Raw genomic sequence first — 18,262 nt, forward strand, 5'->3', positions numbered from 1 at the left:
AAGTCTTATTGTCGGTTTTAACTAAGCTGCTGCTGACCTTCATAGTACTCTGTGCCATATATATTATAATAAATTCGAGTTTTGTTCTCCGTCTTTTAGAAGTCCCTTCTACCAGCCTTTTCAAAGTCAAGACTTGACTCTTACTTTGTCAGCCCTCAAGTCTATACTTTATTGCGGGTTTTGGTTGAGCTTTGCTCAAGTGTATTTGTCATTTTTGAGGCCAAGCACCCTTGAAGCAGGAGGCATGAGCAGGGTCAGCTGTTCTTTAGTCCTCCAAGTTGCTTGTCCTTGTCTAGGTTCCTCCAAAGCACAGGCTGGTTGTTCTGAGCCGCATCCACAGACAAGCTGGTATCAGCAGAAGAGCAGGATATAAAAGCATTGGCATAAGAATCTGTATGCAGCTTTGTTTTGGGTTTACTCTCAGCATCTTTGAGTAAAAAGTATCTGCACTGCAAAATGAGGATGCGGTTTTCATGAAAATTTCTTGTTTTTTGTTTACCTGCCATTGTCTTTGTTACCTCCATATAATCTACCTTCATCTTTATGAAACTGTATCTGCTCATCGGTTTGGAGTCAGAAACTCCTGATGAGTTGACCTGGCCACCCAAACTATAAATTTGTCTTCCTTACAACTGGAAGGTAGCACCATTTCTTTAGCCCTATTTTCAACTCCCAGTATTTACTTGTAGTATTACTGTTAGACATTTGTAGGCTGCAACCAGTATTCAGTGTGGGAGAAATGCTGGATAGGCCATCTCCCAGGGACTAATTACACTGCTGTTTTTATGGTAAACCTTTGTACTTATGAGAGAGGAGTCTGAAATATTTGTAATTTGAGTGTGAGAGAACACATCAGCTTGAGCTTAAACCTGTTCTCTATGTCCTTTGTTTGGTTAAGTAGGACAGAACGGTGAACAAACTGGTGTAACATGTGAATGCTGGAGGGAAGAATTAAATTATCCCAGGGAAGTGTTTGTCTTAAGCAGCTTAGGCATAGCTCTGCCTGGTGAAAGGATCACAGTGCTTCCTAAACAACTGAGAGAAGAGTAATGTGTCTTTATAGGATTCTAGTATTACAACTGTGATCCTTTCCTTTTCTTCTGTGTACACTAAATATTGGTCTAGTAGCTTGCAAAAGGCAGGTTGTTTCTAAAGATTTTTCAGAAGCTCCTTGCCTTCTGTGCTGCATCATATTTATCTGTATGCGTATGGTTAGCACAGTCTATTTGGAAAAGATGTGGCTTTTGGGGTTTTTTTTTTGAGTGCATAACATCCTTTCAGAAGGAGATTTTAGTAGAACTAGTTAATTTAAAAATGCAGTCTGAATTAAACTCTGAAATTATTATTTGAAGAGCTCATCTTAAGTGAAGCAATTAAGTGGTTCAGAACAGGGCCTTGAAGCTATCTTTGGTAGTTTGAGTGGGATTAGCTACGCTATGAAACAATTCTGGAGTTGTTTAGCTTATGAGTGATGAGCCTGTGACCCGGTGGACCATGGTAACCAGGCCTGAAGACTGTAAAGGGAGTGCATGGTGTCATGCATGCAGGCACCAAGTCACACCTGTGAGTTTGATTTTATGGTACCACTTAAATCAAGATAGAGTATTTTGGCTGTTGATGAGAGCTGTGCTGAACCAAAAGAATATATGAAGCATTAAGGGGCTTTGTGAGAAAGTGACGACAGTACTTTGTAGATATACTGGAAGAAAGTATAAAATTAGATAAATCTAGAAGACTGCAAGGTAAGGTAAATATTTGGAATTCATCATGAGATAGGGCATTATAGATAAAAAAAACCTTTCTGTATCTTGAATGAAATCAATAGCTCACAATTCCACTCAGCCAGTTTGGCTTTGCTGAGATGTAAAATGTCTAATGTTCTGAATTAATAACAACTGATAATTTTTTTTCATCCTTTAGGCTTTTTTAATGAACAGGGCTATTATCTTCTCACATACAATCTGTGGTTTATGTAAAAAAAAAAAACACAAACACACAAACCAAAAAACAAACAAAAAAAACCCAAATCAAGATCTGTGATTCAGCATCACAGAATCACAGAATCAGAGAATGTTAGGGATTGGAAGAGACCTTGAAAGATCATCTAGTCCAATCCCCCTGCCAGAGCAGGATTACCTAGATCATGTCACACAGGAACACGTCCAGGTAGGTTTTGAATGTCTCCAGAGAAGGAGACTCCACAACCTCTCTGGGCAGCCTGTTCCAGTGTTCGGTTACCCTCACTGTAAAAAAGTTTTTCCTCATATTTATGTGGAACCTCTGCTGCCCCTTGTCCTCTCAATAGATGTCACTGAGAAGAGCCTGGCTCCATCCTCATGACACTTGCCCTTTACATATTTATAAACATTAATGAGGTCACCCCTCAGTCTCCTCTTCTCCAAGCTAAAGAGACGCAGCTCCCTCAGCCTCTCCTCATAAGGGAGATGTTCCACTCCCTTAATCATCTTCGTGGCTCTGCGCTGGACTCTCTCTAGCAGTTCCCTGTCCTTCTTGAACTGAGGGGCCCAGAACTGGACACAATATTCCAGATGCGGCCTCACCAGGGCAGAATAGAGGGGGAGGAGAACCTCTCTTGACCTGCTAACCACATCAAGCAGTGCCAAAAAATATAGAGATGGATAGACAGATTTTTCTTCATCTTCTTAGAGCCACCTCTCTCCACTAGCCTCCCTGTCTAGGATGCTTCATAACCTGACTCCATTTTTTCAGCAACACACATTTTTTTCCTTTTCTTATTTTTTCTGCTTCTCTGAATTTGTGTTGGATTATTAGAACACTTGTACGCTGTAAAAAAGTTAGGCCTTCTGTTGATCAATAACAGTTAAGTTTTGTTATTGTTATTTTGGAACAAAAAATACTTGAAAAACTTTTTCTAGTTAAATGTTTAAACAATTTTTTTTTTTGAACAGTGGAATTTTCTATGGAAATTTGCTGCTTTCTGAGCATGTTAGAAAAGGGGCTCGTAAAATGGTGAAAGAATTATTGCAGTTGTGATGTTTAATATAAAAATCACATTTTTCACAGTGAATGTTGTACTGTTCGCTTCCATTGGCTACTCATTTTCTCTAGTTTTCTGTAAGCATACGTTGTGTAAAATTTTTTAAAATCTGCATTAAAATGCTAGTTTTCTCTAAGTGTAGTTTTTTTGCTTGACATAATATTGAAACAAACTTCTGAAAAAAATTGAGAATGATGGTATTGAAAAAATAAATGGAAAGCAGCAATTTATACTTTGAAGTAGGATTTTGCAAAATAGACATTATAAATTAATCTCTTTTTTTCTTTTTTAAAATTAGTATGAATGATGAAATTTGTTCCACATTGTTCTTCAGAATATTTTTTCCCTTTTGGTTCCACATCTTACATGTTACATTGTACTGGGTTACTTTCTTCTGAATAGATATTGCATTCCTCTACTGTGAATCTTGTAATGTCTGTATGATTTTGGTAGTTAGCTTTTATACTTTTGCTAAAACATTATTCTATTGGCAATTACCCAGTGCAATGTGCAGTTCAGTTCTTGGAGGTTATTACAGCAATGATGTTGAAAAAGTAGCTCATTTAATCAGAGAACAGGGGCTTACAATGGAACCTTTTGTCTTTCTAAATGCTAAAATAATGGTCAGAGAAGACCTTGGCTACTGCTTACTTGGCCCATTGAGGTTTTCCAACTGTTTTGCTAGTAACTAAGAAAACCTAACTTTTCAGAGGCATGTTGTGGAGACATTTTTTGGATTTGATGAAGAATCTGTTGATTCAGAAACATCATCTGTAACTTCATATAACACAGATAAAACAGACAGGACACCAGCAACACCGGAAGAAGATTTGGAAGATGTAAGTAGTAGCTGATTTGTTCTTAAGTTCTATAAAAATTGACATGGATTATAAATGCAAATGTTTTTTTTCAGCTATCTGCCACAGGAACTATGAAAGATTTGACAGAGAACTGTTTTGTTTTGTTTCAAGTCCAGTAACACATATACAGTCATTGCAATAGAATTAATAAGATAATAAGATAATATTCTGCCTGACAGATTTGACTGAGAAAAAAAAATTGTTTTTCTCAAACCCTTTCTTATTAGTCAAAAGAAAATGAATAGGCACGTTTCTTTGCCAAAAGTCAATAGTTACTAGACAATAGTTTGCCTTTCAACCTTATAATTTATTTGACTGTTTTGATACAACCAGGATTTTCTTCCTGTACTTACAATACTCAGAGAGGCTTTTGCAATTCATTAAGGCTTAAACGATCATAGGTAGTAAATACCCACTGACATGTTTTGTCTCAGCTCTGTGATATACAGTGCAGCTGCTTTACTTTAAAAGGTTTCAGGGCTGAGGACAAAGCATGAATTAGATGCTCTTTTTCGTCTTTCTTTCCTGTTCACTAACCTGTGCCTAATACTCCTCAGTTACAAGAAGCTTCCTGTTTTTCTAGGTTTAATATCTAATAATATTATAATCTCTTTCCCTCGGAGCTTGAGTTTCTGGAGCAAAAATTAATTAATGGGAAGGAAATGTTTTGCCCTCAGCACTATAGGAAAGACCTTGAAAGTGTTGATGTCAGTTGCTCAAAATTCAAAGAAAATTAAGACATTAAAAATACTTCATGTTAAAAAAACCATCTTATTTTGAAATATAACTTCTGTGTTAGTGTGCTTGTGTTGGTAAACTGCTTTACCCTGGCATTGTAGAGAAAGAAAGTAGGGAGTGATGGACTGCATGACGAATAGAACGAACCCCTTCTGAAGCCCCTGTGGCTCTGGAGTTGCTGAAGATGGTGGTGCATAGAACTGTTCCCTCTCATCTTTCCCCAGTCAGTTTCTTCCCATTTCTATGCATTACTGCCTTATATAGTAACTTATACTGTCCTGAAATTGTAAGGTAGGCACAATTACTGATCTCTGCATTTCTGCATCATCCTCAAATCATCCTTCCTTCCATTTCCACTTCTTTTAGTTTTTTAAACCTTTATGAAACTGTGAGACTCAGTATGAGTTGTGTTGCGTGTTGGTTTTGAGTCTATCTGTCTATATAAACAAACCTATTATCATATATACTTATATATAAAACCATTTTTTTTCCTTCTTCTTTAAGAGCACACCTAAAGAAGAAGCTGAACTAAGGTTCTGCCAGCTAACAAGAGAGTATCAAGCTTTGCAAAGAGCATATGCATTGCTTCAAGAACAAGTTGGTGGAACCCTGGATGCAGAGAGAGAAGCAAGGGTAATTTTTTAACTGACATTTCTTTTAACTTTGAAATCATTGAAAAAAGATGAAAAAACATGGAATAGCAGGAGATATCTTTGTAGGTCAGTGAAATGCAAAGCACAATGTTTTTGAGGATTAGAGGATATTATTAGTAAAGTGACAATTTACATTCATCTGGTGCAATCAGAACAAAGGTATCATTATTCTAGCATGCATAATATGTTAAAGATTTCAGTAGTAAGACAGTGTTATTGAGAGTGATATCCCAATTGAACCTGCAATTTGGATAGCAACATGATGGATTTAAAATGAGTTGGAGAATAGGTTGTTATAAGTACTTAGGTACTTTTATCATAGGAGTATGTTAAAAATCTGACCCAAATCTGACAAAGGAAGTTTTTCTTCAAGTGTTTTGTTGAATATATGAAATCATAATTTGTTTTCAAAAATCTCAGTGTAAGAGTATTCTTCCACTGAAAAGTACATAGCTAACTGTTCTTCCTGTTAGGTCAGCATGGGTGATTGTTTACTCTCTCTGAAATAAATGGTTTTTTTTCCTCACAGCGATCTCTGTACTATAGGTGTTTGAAGTGTGAGAGAGCATGTATTCTGTTTTCATTTACCCTTCTGCCACCACTCTGTTTAACGATTTAGTGCAGATATGAAGTCAGCAGAAGTCATGCTAACATCTTCCATTCATTTTTTTCCAAACCTGGGAGGAGAGAAATCACTTCATAATGAATTGGTGAGCTCGGACTCAGTCCACAGATCTGTTCACTGAACAGCAGTGGCATCAAAAAAGATCTGAGTTAACCAGAGGCCAAGAACCTCCTGAGCTGCATTAGGAAGAAAGTCCCTGGCAGACCAGTGGAGGTGATCCTTCCTCTCTTCTCAGCATTGATAAGGCTACATCTGGAGTGCTGGGTCCATCTCTGGGCTCCCCCAGTACAAGAAAAACATGGACAAATGGGACAGAGTCCAGCGAAGGGCCATGAAGATGATTAAGGGCTTGGAGAACACAAGGAGAGGCTGAGAGAGCTCAGGCTGTTCAGCCTGGATAAGAGAAGGCTCAGGAGTATCTTATCAATTTGTATACATACCTGATGGAGGGAGTAAAGAAGATGGAACCAGACTGTTCTCAGTATGATCCAGTGAAAGGACAAGATGCAACAGGCAGAAATTCAAATACAAGAAATACCATTTAAACATAAGAAAAACCCTTCTTCCTCGGAGGGCAGTCAAACATTGAAACAAGTCTCCCAGAGAGGTTGTGGAGTGTTCATCCCTGGAGATATTCAGAACCCCACCGGACAAGATCTTGAGCAGCCTGCTCTAGGTGGCCCCCTGCTTTAAGCACAGGAGCTGGACAGGTGATCCCTTCCAGTCTCAGTGAGATGGTGACTCTAAAAAGTGTTTAAGCATTAAAAAAAACCCCTAGCCTACTTCCCCCCCTGCAAAAAAACCTCCGAACCCCAAAAATGGAGAAACTTGTTAAATATTGTGAATTATTACATATTACTGCCTTGCTACATGTGGCCTTCATTGTATTATGCCACTGCAAAATATTGCTAATAATGCAGAAAGACAAAGATTTTAATGTGGTTTTAAAATTACTTGTGCTGATGGACTCAATTTATAACAAAGGTAGGAGCTGCCACTAGCTTAATGGTTCCACTGCTTAAAACAATTAATAAAATATTCACAAAAATCTGTATTTCTAGATTGCTGATGGTTATTAGGCATGCACGTGCACCGTTTCATCTGCGTCATTTTCTCTGGCAAGCATTTTAAAATCCACTTACTGAATATTCTCAGGTATAGAAATGGTATGCTTGAGGAAGCAGAATTTCTGTGTGTTAATAAGCAAAGCTTTCCACATAAAAGTTACAGAAGAATGTAGACTGCTTGACATTATCTGGAGTTATTTGCAGCTAAAAATGTTAGTCTATTATCCCAAGAGTCAGTATTTATAAGGTTCAGGGTTTACTTTAAAATGTGCCATGTTTTGTTCTGGATTTTCTTTTTCAAGGTTCTTTGAAGTGGCTCTCAACCAACCTTAACTTTTTTCCCTGTAAAATACAGTTCTTATAATAGTCAATTATTGCTTTATGTCTTTATCTGCTGGAGTTCTCAGCATTTTACAAAAGCCTAGTCACATTGGAGACTCTCTTTTTAAGTTGGACACTTAGGCAAGGAAAGCAATAAGGACTTTGGAGATCACTTCTCAAGCTAGAATTGAGGTTCGTGTATGGGGGAAATTACATCTACTATTAAAGCAAGATTTCAGAGGCACTCATGTATTTGACAGTTATGAGAGACCATTATATATTTCCTTTGCCTTCATGGGAAGGGAGACCTCGGTTTGAATATGTTGTAATAGCTTTTTTAAATTTTATTTTGCAGGATTTGCAAACTGTCCCTTTAGTACACTTTGGAATTGTTGTTCTTTCTTTTTAATGGCATTTTGGTCTCTTTTGTCACATCCATGCAAATCCATCTTTAGAGTGAGTCAGAAGGTAGCTTTTTGCATGGTTAGTTTTGTAGGACCCCATGTTCTGGTGGGCTCAACATTTCCTATTACTTTTAGATGAGGCTTAAGGTAAGCAAGGACCCATAGATGCAAAGAGACAGAAGGAAATCCCTCTAGGAATTTTTGAACTACTTGGGTGAAAGAGTACCTGAAGTAGGGTGGGAAAAGTACTTGCAGTAGCTCAAGGAGCCTCAGTGACTGAAGGTCTCCAGAGATATCCTTTGGTTTATATCCTTTTTGTTTAGTACATTGTATGATCCAGTCCCTTTTAGGACATCACTGGACTCAGGGCTAATACCTACTGTAGTGGAATAGTTAGGGTAATAATGATGTAGAATGAGGAAAATTGACTGGCATATGCTGTTTATGGGATATATAAATTATTTGGTTCAATATATTTTATTTACCTATAGGCCTTTTTCAGTGCTTATTGAAATCCTCTTTCTCTCTTGCCCCTTTTTTCCCAGTTGCCTTGAATTACTAAACCTGATGAATAGCTTCTTAGAGGTCTTTCAGTTCCTAACTTTCGCCCTGCCCGCCCTGCCCCCGCCTGAGGAGCTTTGTCACTGAATATGTGTTCATAATATCGTTTTAGGCTAGGAAGGAAAAATGCTGTTAAACTGATGGCTTTAAATATTTTATAACATAAGCACAAAAGCAATTATTTTAATGAAAAGCATTAAAAGCTGACTGGACAGCCCATAAATGGGTAGAAAGTATCTTTACTTTGATTCTATGTGTAATTAAATCTATCTGTCCACCTGGATGTGTATGCATATACACACATTTTTTGGTATTTTTTTTTCCCAGACCCGTGAACAACTGCAAGCTGATCTTCTCAGGTGTCAGGCAAAAATTGAGGACCTGGAGAAAGCTCTAATTGAAAAAGGACAGGTAAAAGGCTCTCTTAATGTCCTCTATCACATTATTTTCTCTGTTGCATGCAGTGGTGCCCTTGCCATCTTCATTGCTTGCTGGTGTGTTAGTGTGACTGATGCAGCTTAATTGCTACTCCAGCGGTAGATTACTTAAATAAATAAATGTATTATATAGGCTAAGAAACTGCCATTAAAGATTAATTTTCTAATACATGATACACTAAAGCATAATGTCAAAATAACTGCTTGTACATGCATTGTAAATTCTGTTCCCATTGTCGTTTGGTGAAGGCCTTTCTCCAGTTTTCCATTTTGTTTATATTTGCTATAAATTCCAATAAAATAAATATTTTATGTTTGTACTGGAGAATATTTTTGGTGTTTAGCATAGAAAAATTCAAAAAACAAATCACTTCCACACATGCTTCAGCTAGAGAAATGAACCACTGAGTGTGTCTGGTTACTGGAAGCCACTTGTGGTGTTACTCTCCTGGGCTTAAATTCTTGGAGGATTCAACTGCTTTCAAATTCCTATACCACCACACAGAGTAAAATTGGGCCTCATGCTTCAGTATGTCTTGTAAATATTTGACGAAGATGTGGCTACTGATGCATATTTACTAATGTCTAGGATCTTCAGGAAGGCTGATTAAGAGCTATGAGAGTGCATTTAAAAGATTTCAGTTGCATAACTGCTAGAACGCACAGAGAAAATCGAGGAGGGTGTTATTTATGCTTTATTGTTTGAAATAATAATATTAGGATTGCAGGTAACGTATGGTAATAAAATAAGATATAGCTATCTGTAGATATACATTTCAAAGTCTAATGATCCTGTAGCACTGAATAAAAACAACCTATGAATAATGCCAAGGTAATGATATTACTATTTTTATGGTTTATTCTTTGTAAGAAAAAATTTCTGAAAGATTCTGTATAAATACAAAGGTTTGGGGATCATATTCAAATTAAGGGTAAAAATTGTTTATGCTAGCTTCCACACAAACTGCAATTTGTTTACGAAATTGCACAGAAATAAAATATTCCTAAAAATTGAGAGTATGTTATCAATCTAAAAATGATGGCTCACTGAGCTTTTGGAAGAATAAATGAAACTGAAGACCTCCGGAGGATCTACTGCTGACATTTTAGTGTGTTGATGATAAAGGTGTTGTGGGCAAATTGCTGCGTAGTTGAAAACATTAACAAAGTAGTTGACTATTACAGTGTAAAATGCAAGTACTGTGTATGTAAATAAGATAAGTGAACCTGGATACCCATGTAAGAATTACTTCTGTGATTTTGCTTCCAGAATGGTATGTCAAAAAAAGTATGCCTGGAAATCAGAATTTAATTAGTTATTACTTCATGAATTTCATAACCACATTTTCAACCTTGTATCTCTTAGTAATCCTGAGAAGGCCAACAGGGACATGACAAGGCGCAATATGATATTGTCTCTAGGGCTAGTTTGTACACTGAGCATTAGCTTTCCACCAAAGTGGTGACAATGTTTTCCTGGGAGCTCTAGCACCTGCTCAGTTCTCCTGACCTGTTAGTATTTACATTCAACAAAATAAATGGTTGTGATGATAAACTTTGTGCACTATGTGATTTTTTTTAATTATTACTTTGTCATTTAGGTGGTCATGGTAATGATGATGATTTAATAATACTTGTGAAATGTTCATTCAGGGAACCATTCCCTAAGTGCTTTTGAAAAGGAAACAATGAACCAAAAGATCCTAGTGCATTATCCCAGGAATTTTTGGTCTTACTTTGCAGCTTTAGAAAACAGAAGCAGTAAAGACCTTCACAATTTTCCTGAAGTCAAATTCAGAGCAGGAGATTAGAATCTTATTGTTAAAAAATTACTTGAAGCTTGGCTTATAACAATTTATGTGTAATTTCAAACTAAGTGTCAATGGCTCTCATTAATCTCGCATGAGCTCAATCTGTTTCATGTAAATGTAAAAATGTAAAAAGATGTAAAATAAGAATAATAATCCATTTCTGCAAAGTACATTCAGGTGCATGCATAAGAAACATTATATTAAGGGAAGAAATTCTTATAAAATATTAATAGCGGTATATAATAAATCCTAAATATTGGAGTATGTAATGTGCCAGATGGATTTTTTTTTTGAATGCTCAGCACTCTGGGTGACCTGGTGTGTATATTAATACAATCCCACTGAAGTTAAGATTTTCTCAGAAAGTCAAGTTGAACTAATTTAATCAAGAAAGACAGAAAAGTTAATTATCAATAGGGCAAATTAATCCATTTTTTCCTACTTTTGTGAACTGGAGTGCTTGAACTTGCAGGTCTGATGTAACTGTTGAACCTGCCTTTTACCATATGCATGTATTGGGATATCCACCCTAGGTCTGTGAATGCAACTCTTTGTTCATTCCTTGATGTTAGTAAAGTGCTAGTTAAAAGTTAAACTAGACATTGGATTTTATTTTCAACATTTCTTTCATTTGTTTCAAAAATTCTTGACAAATATCATGGCTTTTCAGTACTTTTTTTAGTATTCTTAATATGATATTTTTAACATCATAACCGTGAAGAGCTTGTTTACTGCATGAAAGTTACAATGCACTTGCGCATTCTTGTATATGAGTGGGTAAAGGAGAAAGAACAGTAGAATATGTAAATGTAGTGGACAGTAGGTAGAAGAACTAATTTTAAACTTTTGTAAAAAATGTAAATATTATATCATAATGTTTTAGATATTTTTGGTTGATGTTTGAAGGCTAGTTAATGGGCTGGGATAGCCAGATTTCATTAATTTCTTGTGCAGTATCATTGCGCAAATACGTTGCTGACAAAGAAAGTATCAGCCTTAATACTTTGGTAAAGACATTTAGATTTTAAATAAGTTGTCCTTTTTAACTAGAAAATAATTTGATCTAGGGTTTGTAGGGCATATTAAGTGTTGGATATTGTTTTATTAAACTTATTAGAACAGTATGAGCTAGGTTATGTAATACTTTTCTCTACAGGGAGAACAGAGAGAATTTGGTTGTTATAATCCATTAAATCTGAATGTGCAGCTATGGCTGGCAGTGAGGTTTTGTAACTTGGTCTTCAAAGGGTTGTTTGATGAGTCCTTTTGAAGCCATGGAAAAACCTAAAAGCAAAGATCAGCTTTGGAACAAGTGATGAAATGGAAATACAGTTTTCAAATGGAGTATAGAATATCTTGTATCACTTCTCTTCCTCCATAGCCTTGAATTCCTTATCACAAACACTGTGTTTTAGCCTGATTCTCACACTTTTAGCAGAGGGCAATTAACTGCATACCATGAAGCTTATTTTCAGTCATTTGGGGTAGTTAAATGTTTTTCTTCCCTTTCTCCATTGAGATTTGCATTACACCACTCAAAATGACATGATTTTGCAAGAAAGTTCCCAACTCTTTGCAACGGAAATAGTTTTGAGTTAAGCTGAGTAAATAAATGTTTTTAAAATGACATAAAATATCATATAACTACATTCACCCACAATTGCTTTATGTAAAGATTTTAAAGTATATGCTTAGCTGGAACATATTAGGAAACAAGAGACTCAGCTTCAGGAAAAGAAAGGAACTTTTATCTGTAGCTTAAAATACTATTTATCCTTGAAATATTTATGAAAGCTTTATTTTTTGATGTGTGCCCCTTTTTATTCTTGAATGTACAATGATGTCTGAAATCTTCTAACTATTGTGCTTATTCATTTGTCTTGTTTAACAAAAATATGTATAGTTTTAATATTTTAATCCTCTTCTTCCTCATAGGATTCAAAATGGGTAGAAGAAAAGCAGCTGTTAATTAGAACAAATCAGGAGTTGCTAGAGAAGGTACGTGTTCAGAATCTGGGAATATTTCCGCAATGGCTGCCCTTTATCATAAAAGGAATGGTAAAAGGAAATGAATGTACTGAGTACTGGAACATCAACATGAAAACTGGTTACTTTATTTCTCTCCAGAAACAGAAATTCAGATAAAAGTCTCTGATTAAAGTACCAATATGCTTTTGTACTCTTTGGGAATGGAAACTGCTCTTTATTGTGGAATTACATGTTGTATAGCCAACAGTAGAACCCGAGCTGGCTGATGTTTTCTAGTGTCCAACAAAATATAATCTAAAATATTAAGCGCAATGCAGAATATTGTATTTTGTCAAACAGTTACACAAAGATTATTATTGTCCTGATCACTAATAAAATTACCTGCTCCCTTCAGCCTTCTATTTCTTACAGGTTTTCCACACATTAAGTAATACTGATTGATTTAAGACTATTGTATCATTTACTGTCTGAGATACTCAGAGCAGAGCATCCTCATTGTTCTTCACTGATATTGGTAGGAAAGTTAGCTAGTACTCAGGAAGTCAAAGAATTATTTTTGTTAATTACTAGCTCAATATTAATATAATATGAATAAGATAACCACATAAAAAATCATGACTAAAAGTAGCTACAGCCAGACCTAATTTATTCAGACACTTACATCGGTATTATAAGCGTTATAGTATGTTCTGCCAGATGTTTCACTTCTATTTAGTTTCATACAAATAAAAAGATCACCCAGTTAAGCTAGACAGTAGACCAAAGCTATTAGTTGGCATAATAAATAATCAGTTTTGAATTTCTATTTTGTCATTGTTAGCACCCCAAAGCAAATTTGGAAAATTAAAAAGTAGGCATTAAAACCTCTCCATTATTGTCTTTTGTATACTGTAAAGAGTAGATGTCTAATTATGCAAAGCAATGAGAACAGTCTACCCAAATGTTAATGTAGTCCAGTTTCATTCACTTGATTTTAAAAGAAAGCTTGTGTTGCTTAACTTATTTAGCTATAATATTCATCTCACTTTTCATACTACTTCCAGATTACTATTCTAAGAGATCATTGACCATTTTCTGCTGGCAGTTCTCACAAGTACTTTCTGATGTGATGTTCCTTCTTTATCTCCAAGACACAGCCCAACATCTAATGAGAAACTGAAATAATTAACACTTTTGTCTAAAACACCGGCCTGTAACTGTGCAGTATCTTTTCCATTGCTTACGGGGTGTTATGATGTTGTATTTGTCTCATAGATTTACAGAATGGAACAAGAAGAACATCAGCTGAAGAACGAGATGCAAGATGCAAAAGACCAGAATGAGCTGTTAGAATTCAGAGTGCTAGAGCTTGAAGTAAGAGATTCTCTCTGTTGCAAACTCTCAAATGGAGCAGAAATTATGTTTGAACCCAAGCTGAAATTCCTGTAAAGATTACTGATGTCTGGTGCATGTTTAAGGGAAATCACTTAGGTATCTATTTTTTAAATGTTGTATCTTGGGATAATGAAATTGATGCCACTGCCTTAATATGTTTTGGAGAGAGTGCTCACTAATGTTTATAAAGATGTAATATAGCTAATATATATTGCATATAGTTTGTTTTTCATCTAATAAAATATTTTGTTTTGCAATATTTTGCCTTTTTTATTTGTTTCATTTCCATAACTGCTCCTTTCCTGCATGTAAAATCACTTGGTATGTATACTACAGCCTTGGTTGGTATTGTTTAAATTAACACACCTTCTCGCATCTTGCATGCAGTGATCTGACTAAAGATCTGACACATCCATCACATCAATGTATAATTGCCTTTAATTACATTGATTTAGGATTGACAACATTCACATGAAGTAAAAAGATCTTAACACGTTTTGATAGCAGCTTTGAAAGAATGTCTCTTACCTGAAGTCCATTTTCTCATGGTATAAAATGGTCATGGATTGGAAATAATTGGCATCAGTCAATTGAAAAAGGAAAAAAAACCCTCTGAGTGTCAAAGTTAAAGTGGTGCAGCACAAGTACAACTCTTGTATGTGAAAGTAGTATGTTGCTGATAGCAAACAAATTCTATACTTTGCGTAAGTGAAATAACAGTGAACTTATTTGTGAATAACAATTTGAACACGTAGCCTGTGATTACAGTAGAAAGCAATGGTTCTCATCAGCTCATAAATGCGGCCCACGTCAAGTTTAATAACACAAAACTACTCATGTGTGATGCACAGTTGTCACACAGTTGTATTGCCTGATAACACATTGTTCAAAGATCACCAGCATTCTTAACACCATTTAGAATAAACTCTCCAAGAAACCTGTCATTGTCAGTCCTCCATAATTTTCATCACCCAGCACGTTTCACCAAAAATCTTGGCATGTGTAACTTCTCTGATAAAGATGAAAATGTCATGTCTTCCTGTTATGTGGACATTCTGCTTTTTGTCTTTGACATTTCTTAATCTTTTTTTAATCCTTTACTTTATCGACCATATATTTTGATGTCCTAGCCCATTATATTCAAAATTATGAATTCAGGTTATTAGAATTTCAGTAGATGTTCAGGAAAATAAAAATGCTTTCTGATAGATATCTTTATATTTTATTAAGCAACTGTAAAGTAAAATACTGAACAATTTAGCATTTGAATTGGTAGTTACACTAGAAACTGCTTCTAAAGTGTAAGTGTTCTTAGAAGTAAAACAATCAAAAAAATTTTCTTAGGAAAAGAAAAAAAGTACTTATATACATCCTTCAAGAATGTCTTTTTCACATGGAAGAATCACATGAAAAATAGCTTAGTGTGACGTGTCAAGTTTTGTCATGTGTCAAATCTTTAAGGGCTTTTTTTCGCAGAATAACAATGGAAGTATTTTTGTGTAAAAGCAAGAAAAGAGTTTTTTCCTCAGTAGACAAGCATATACACACAAATGTGACTGACAATGTGAATGCTTTAGGAAAATCGTGAATGCTTCTGGTAATCATGACAGTATTTTTTTGAGAGCAATTAAAGTATTTCAGATGAAAATTAGGCTAGAGTACAAAACACAACCATTTGTCTGTCATTTAATTCAAGCAAATTCAGGTGAGTCTAATGCAATAAAATAATTTTTTAAAAAATCTAAAATGGTAACTGAATTTGGACAAGAATTACGCTTCTGGTGTTGGATTACAACAGCTAGGTCTTTTAAGCCCATTTCAAAATTAGACTGTTAATGCAAAAATTATTTAAAATAGACCCTATGAAGGGGAAAAATGTATAGAGTACAGAGATTTTTCCCTCTATGTTGTAGTTTCAAATTAGGTTTAAGCTAGATAATGAACAAGACTTGCCATGCTTTGTAACTTGCTTAAGTAAATGGATGCTGCCTGCTTGCCATATCAATTAAAACACCTCATTTTGTGATTTGTGGGCAATGCATGGGTGGTCATAGGAACTAAAATATTTGCAGTAGCTCTTTTTCATTATACTGTCAGAAACTGAAGCTCGCTCTTGTTGCCAGTGCCTCCTCTTGTAATATGGAGAGGAAATCTGTTTTTCCTCACTCGTGTTCCCATGACCACAGAGAACTCGGAGTAAGGCCCAGTGCCTTGGTTGCCCAGAGCCTTTAATCCACTCATTTTCAGAAGCACGTTAATATTTAATTTAAGTAAAATTACTTATTGTTTTACTGTATTTCTGCCTTCTAAAGAAATAATAGGTTGGTATTTTGAAGAAATGCATGAAAGTCAAGTAGATGGGCTGGACAACTTTTAGAAATCCTATCGTTTTAGATAAAGGGAAATTTATAATTTTTAGTTTTGGCACAAAGAACATTATAAACATAGAGTAGTGCTGCCTTTCAACATATTCCGACATCCTGGATGGTGCAGTGAATAGGACTGGGGATTTTGCATGCTCTAATAGGTTAACTGTAGAATAAACAGGGAGCAGATACACAACTTGAATTTTATTGAGAAAATCTTCAGTGATAACACTATTTCATGATGGAGTTTAAATTTTTTTCTGCAGTTTCTTCTTCCTAAATTATTCTTTGTTCCATGAAAGAAAGCAATAGTTAAATAAGGTTATAGCTAACATAAAGTTGCAGAGTTTTTAAGGTCTCCAGTCAGTTATTTGGCAAGCATGCAAGGGTTCCTGCACCTGAGAAGCGTGAGTTAACTTTGCAGAAACTGTGTGTGCATGGAATCAGTTGGAAGCTAACGCCTTTTTTGTGGTTAGCTAAAGCCAAAATCCTTCAAATATGGTGAAAGTAGGAGAAAATACCGTGTATTTGGAATGTGAATAGAAATCTGACATTTTAAAGTACAAGTATGTTTTGTGAAGGTGGGAAATAAATGTCTACACATAATCACAAGTGTTGTTTTTAAACAAAATCTTTCCTCAGGAGAGAGAACGAAGGTCACCGGCATTTAATCTTCATATAACCACCTTCCCTGAAAACAATGGAAGTGCACTTCAACTATTCTGTCAGCAGGAAGGAATAAAGGTATCTGTAGAGCATTAGTAACAGTTGGATGGCCAGGAACATTTTCGGAATTACCAACCCAATATCCAAACAAATGGTTTGTCATCTTGCTGTAGGGAAGAAAATCTGAAAAAATAAATACAGTAAGAAAATATATTTTTAACTGGGGAAAGGGTTTCATAAGGATATAATCTGGTAGTCTGTCAGGAGTTCATAAATGAAAATGAAGGCTGGTCAATCAAGATAATTTACATTCAGTCTAGGGTACTGCTGTAAAAACATTGCAGAGAAGAATGTGATTAATTGTCAGGCTTGCTACAGTGCTTTGTTCTTGATATAAATGTTTTAATCTCAGGTCAGAAATATGACATTCACCTATTATTTTACACCCAATTTAGTGAAGCACCTATGCATTTTGTTTGTTGAATTAATATACTTAAGTTATTTGCCTAGGCCAATGCCTTGAAGCATGAGGTGCTTGATCCAAAACTCATTCAAATAGGTGAGACTCTATCTATCATTTTAGATCAAGCACAAAATAAACATCAGGATCTCACTTGGTTAGCTTCTGCTATGAGGAAGCAAGAATTACTCTTTTCACTTCTGTACTCCCTTGAGTAGGCTAGCTGTACAAGTTGATTTGCATGCTGGTTCTGAATAAGACTGAATTCAGACTTGCTTTCTTAGTAGTGTTGCACAACAGACCAGGATAACTTTTCTACGAGTAACTAAAGTGGAATATCTCTGTCTGTTATACTCCATGGCACTTGCTAGTAATTTATGCTTGTATTTGTAATTGTGTTTACAAGTCCTCTTACAGAAGGCTTATTTCTATTCAGTGCCTTAACAAGCACAATACTATCTGTAGTGGAAATAAACTGAAATTGTAGGCTGCATATTGTTAGGGGGCTGAATAGTCTAAAAGAAAAAAAAAGTTAAAACCTGATTCTTACCTACAGGTTTGGTTGAGCAGTCATTTCCCAAACCACACCAAGAGTCAAATAGAGCCTACATGGAATGGCAGACCTGCTTTTTAGCTTAACTGTTATTCTAATTTGCATGTTGGCTGTAGCAGGTACAGCTTACCAGGATCTAGAATTCATATTTTTTCCATTGTCTTCTGTTGCTTTCCTAAACAGAGGTGTTTTTTTCAATCTGCCTTTCAGTTCACTTACCTGGAAGCAGGGGCAGTCACCTAATATGGGCATACTGAAATTGTTGACTTTTTATATGTTTTCAGTGTCTTTCGAAATTGTTAGCCATCAGTAGCAAATTAGATTCTAGAATAATGCAAAATCTGATTTGGTTTCTAAA

General features: G+C 35.5%; 1 protein-coding gene across 1 annotated transcript in view; it reads left to right on the top strand.

Annotated features, from left to right (window-relative positions):
- JAKMIP1 (janus kinase and microtubule interacting protein 1) overlaps positions 1–18,262 on the top strand; it is a 173,964-nt gene that overhangs the window by 122,621 nt on the left and 33,081 nt on the right. The window contains exons 10-15 of the mRNA XM_068402689.1: positions 3,730–3,858; positions 5,122–5,250; positions 8,576–8,659; positions 12,432–12,494; positions 13,740–13,838; positions 16,868–16,969. Of these exons, the coding sequence (XP_068258790.1) occupies positions 3,730–3,858; positions 5,122–5,250; positions 8,576–8,659; positions 12,432–12,494; positions 13,740–13,838; positions 16,868–16,969 (606 nt within the window). The remainder of the gene's footprint in view (positions 1–3,729; positions 3,859–5,121; positions 5,251–8,575; positions 8,660–12,431; positions 12,495–13,739; positions 13,839–16,867; positions 16,970–18,262) is intronic.

Source organism: Nyctibius grandis, chromosome 6 (assembly GCF_013368605.1).
Source record: "Nyctibius grandis isolate bNycGra1 chromosome 6, bNycGra1.pri, whole genome shotgun sequence".
In the NCBI taxonomy this organism is placed as follows: Eukaryota; Metazoa; Chordata; class Aves; order Nyctibiiformes; family Nyctibiidae; genus Nyctibius; species Nyctibius grandis.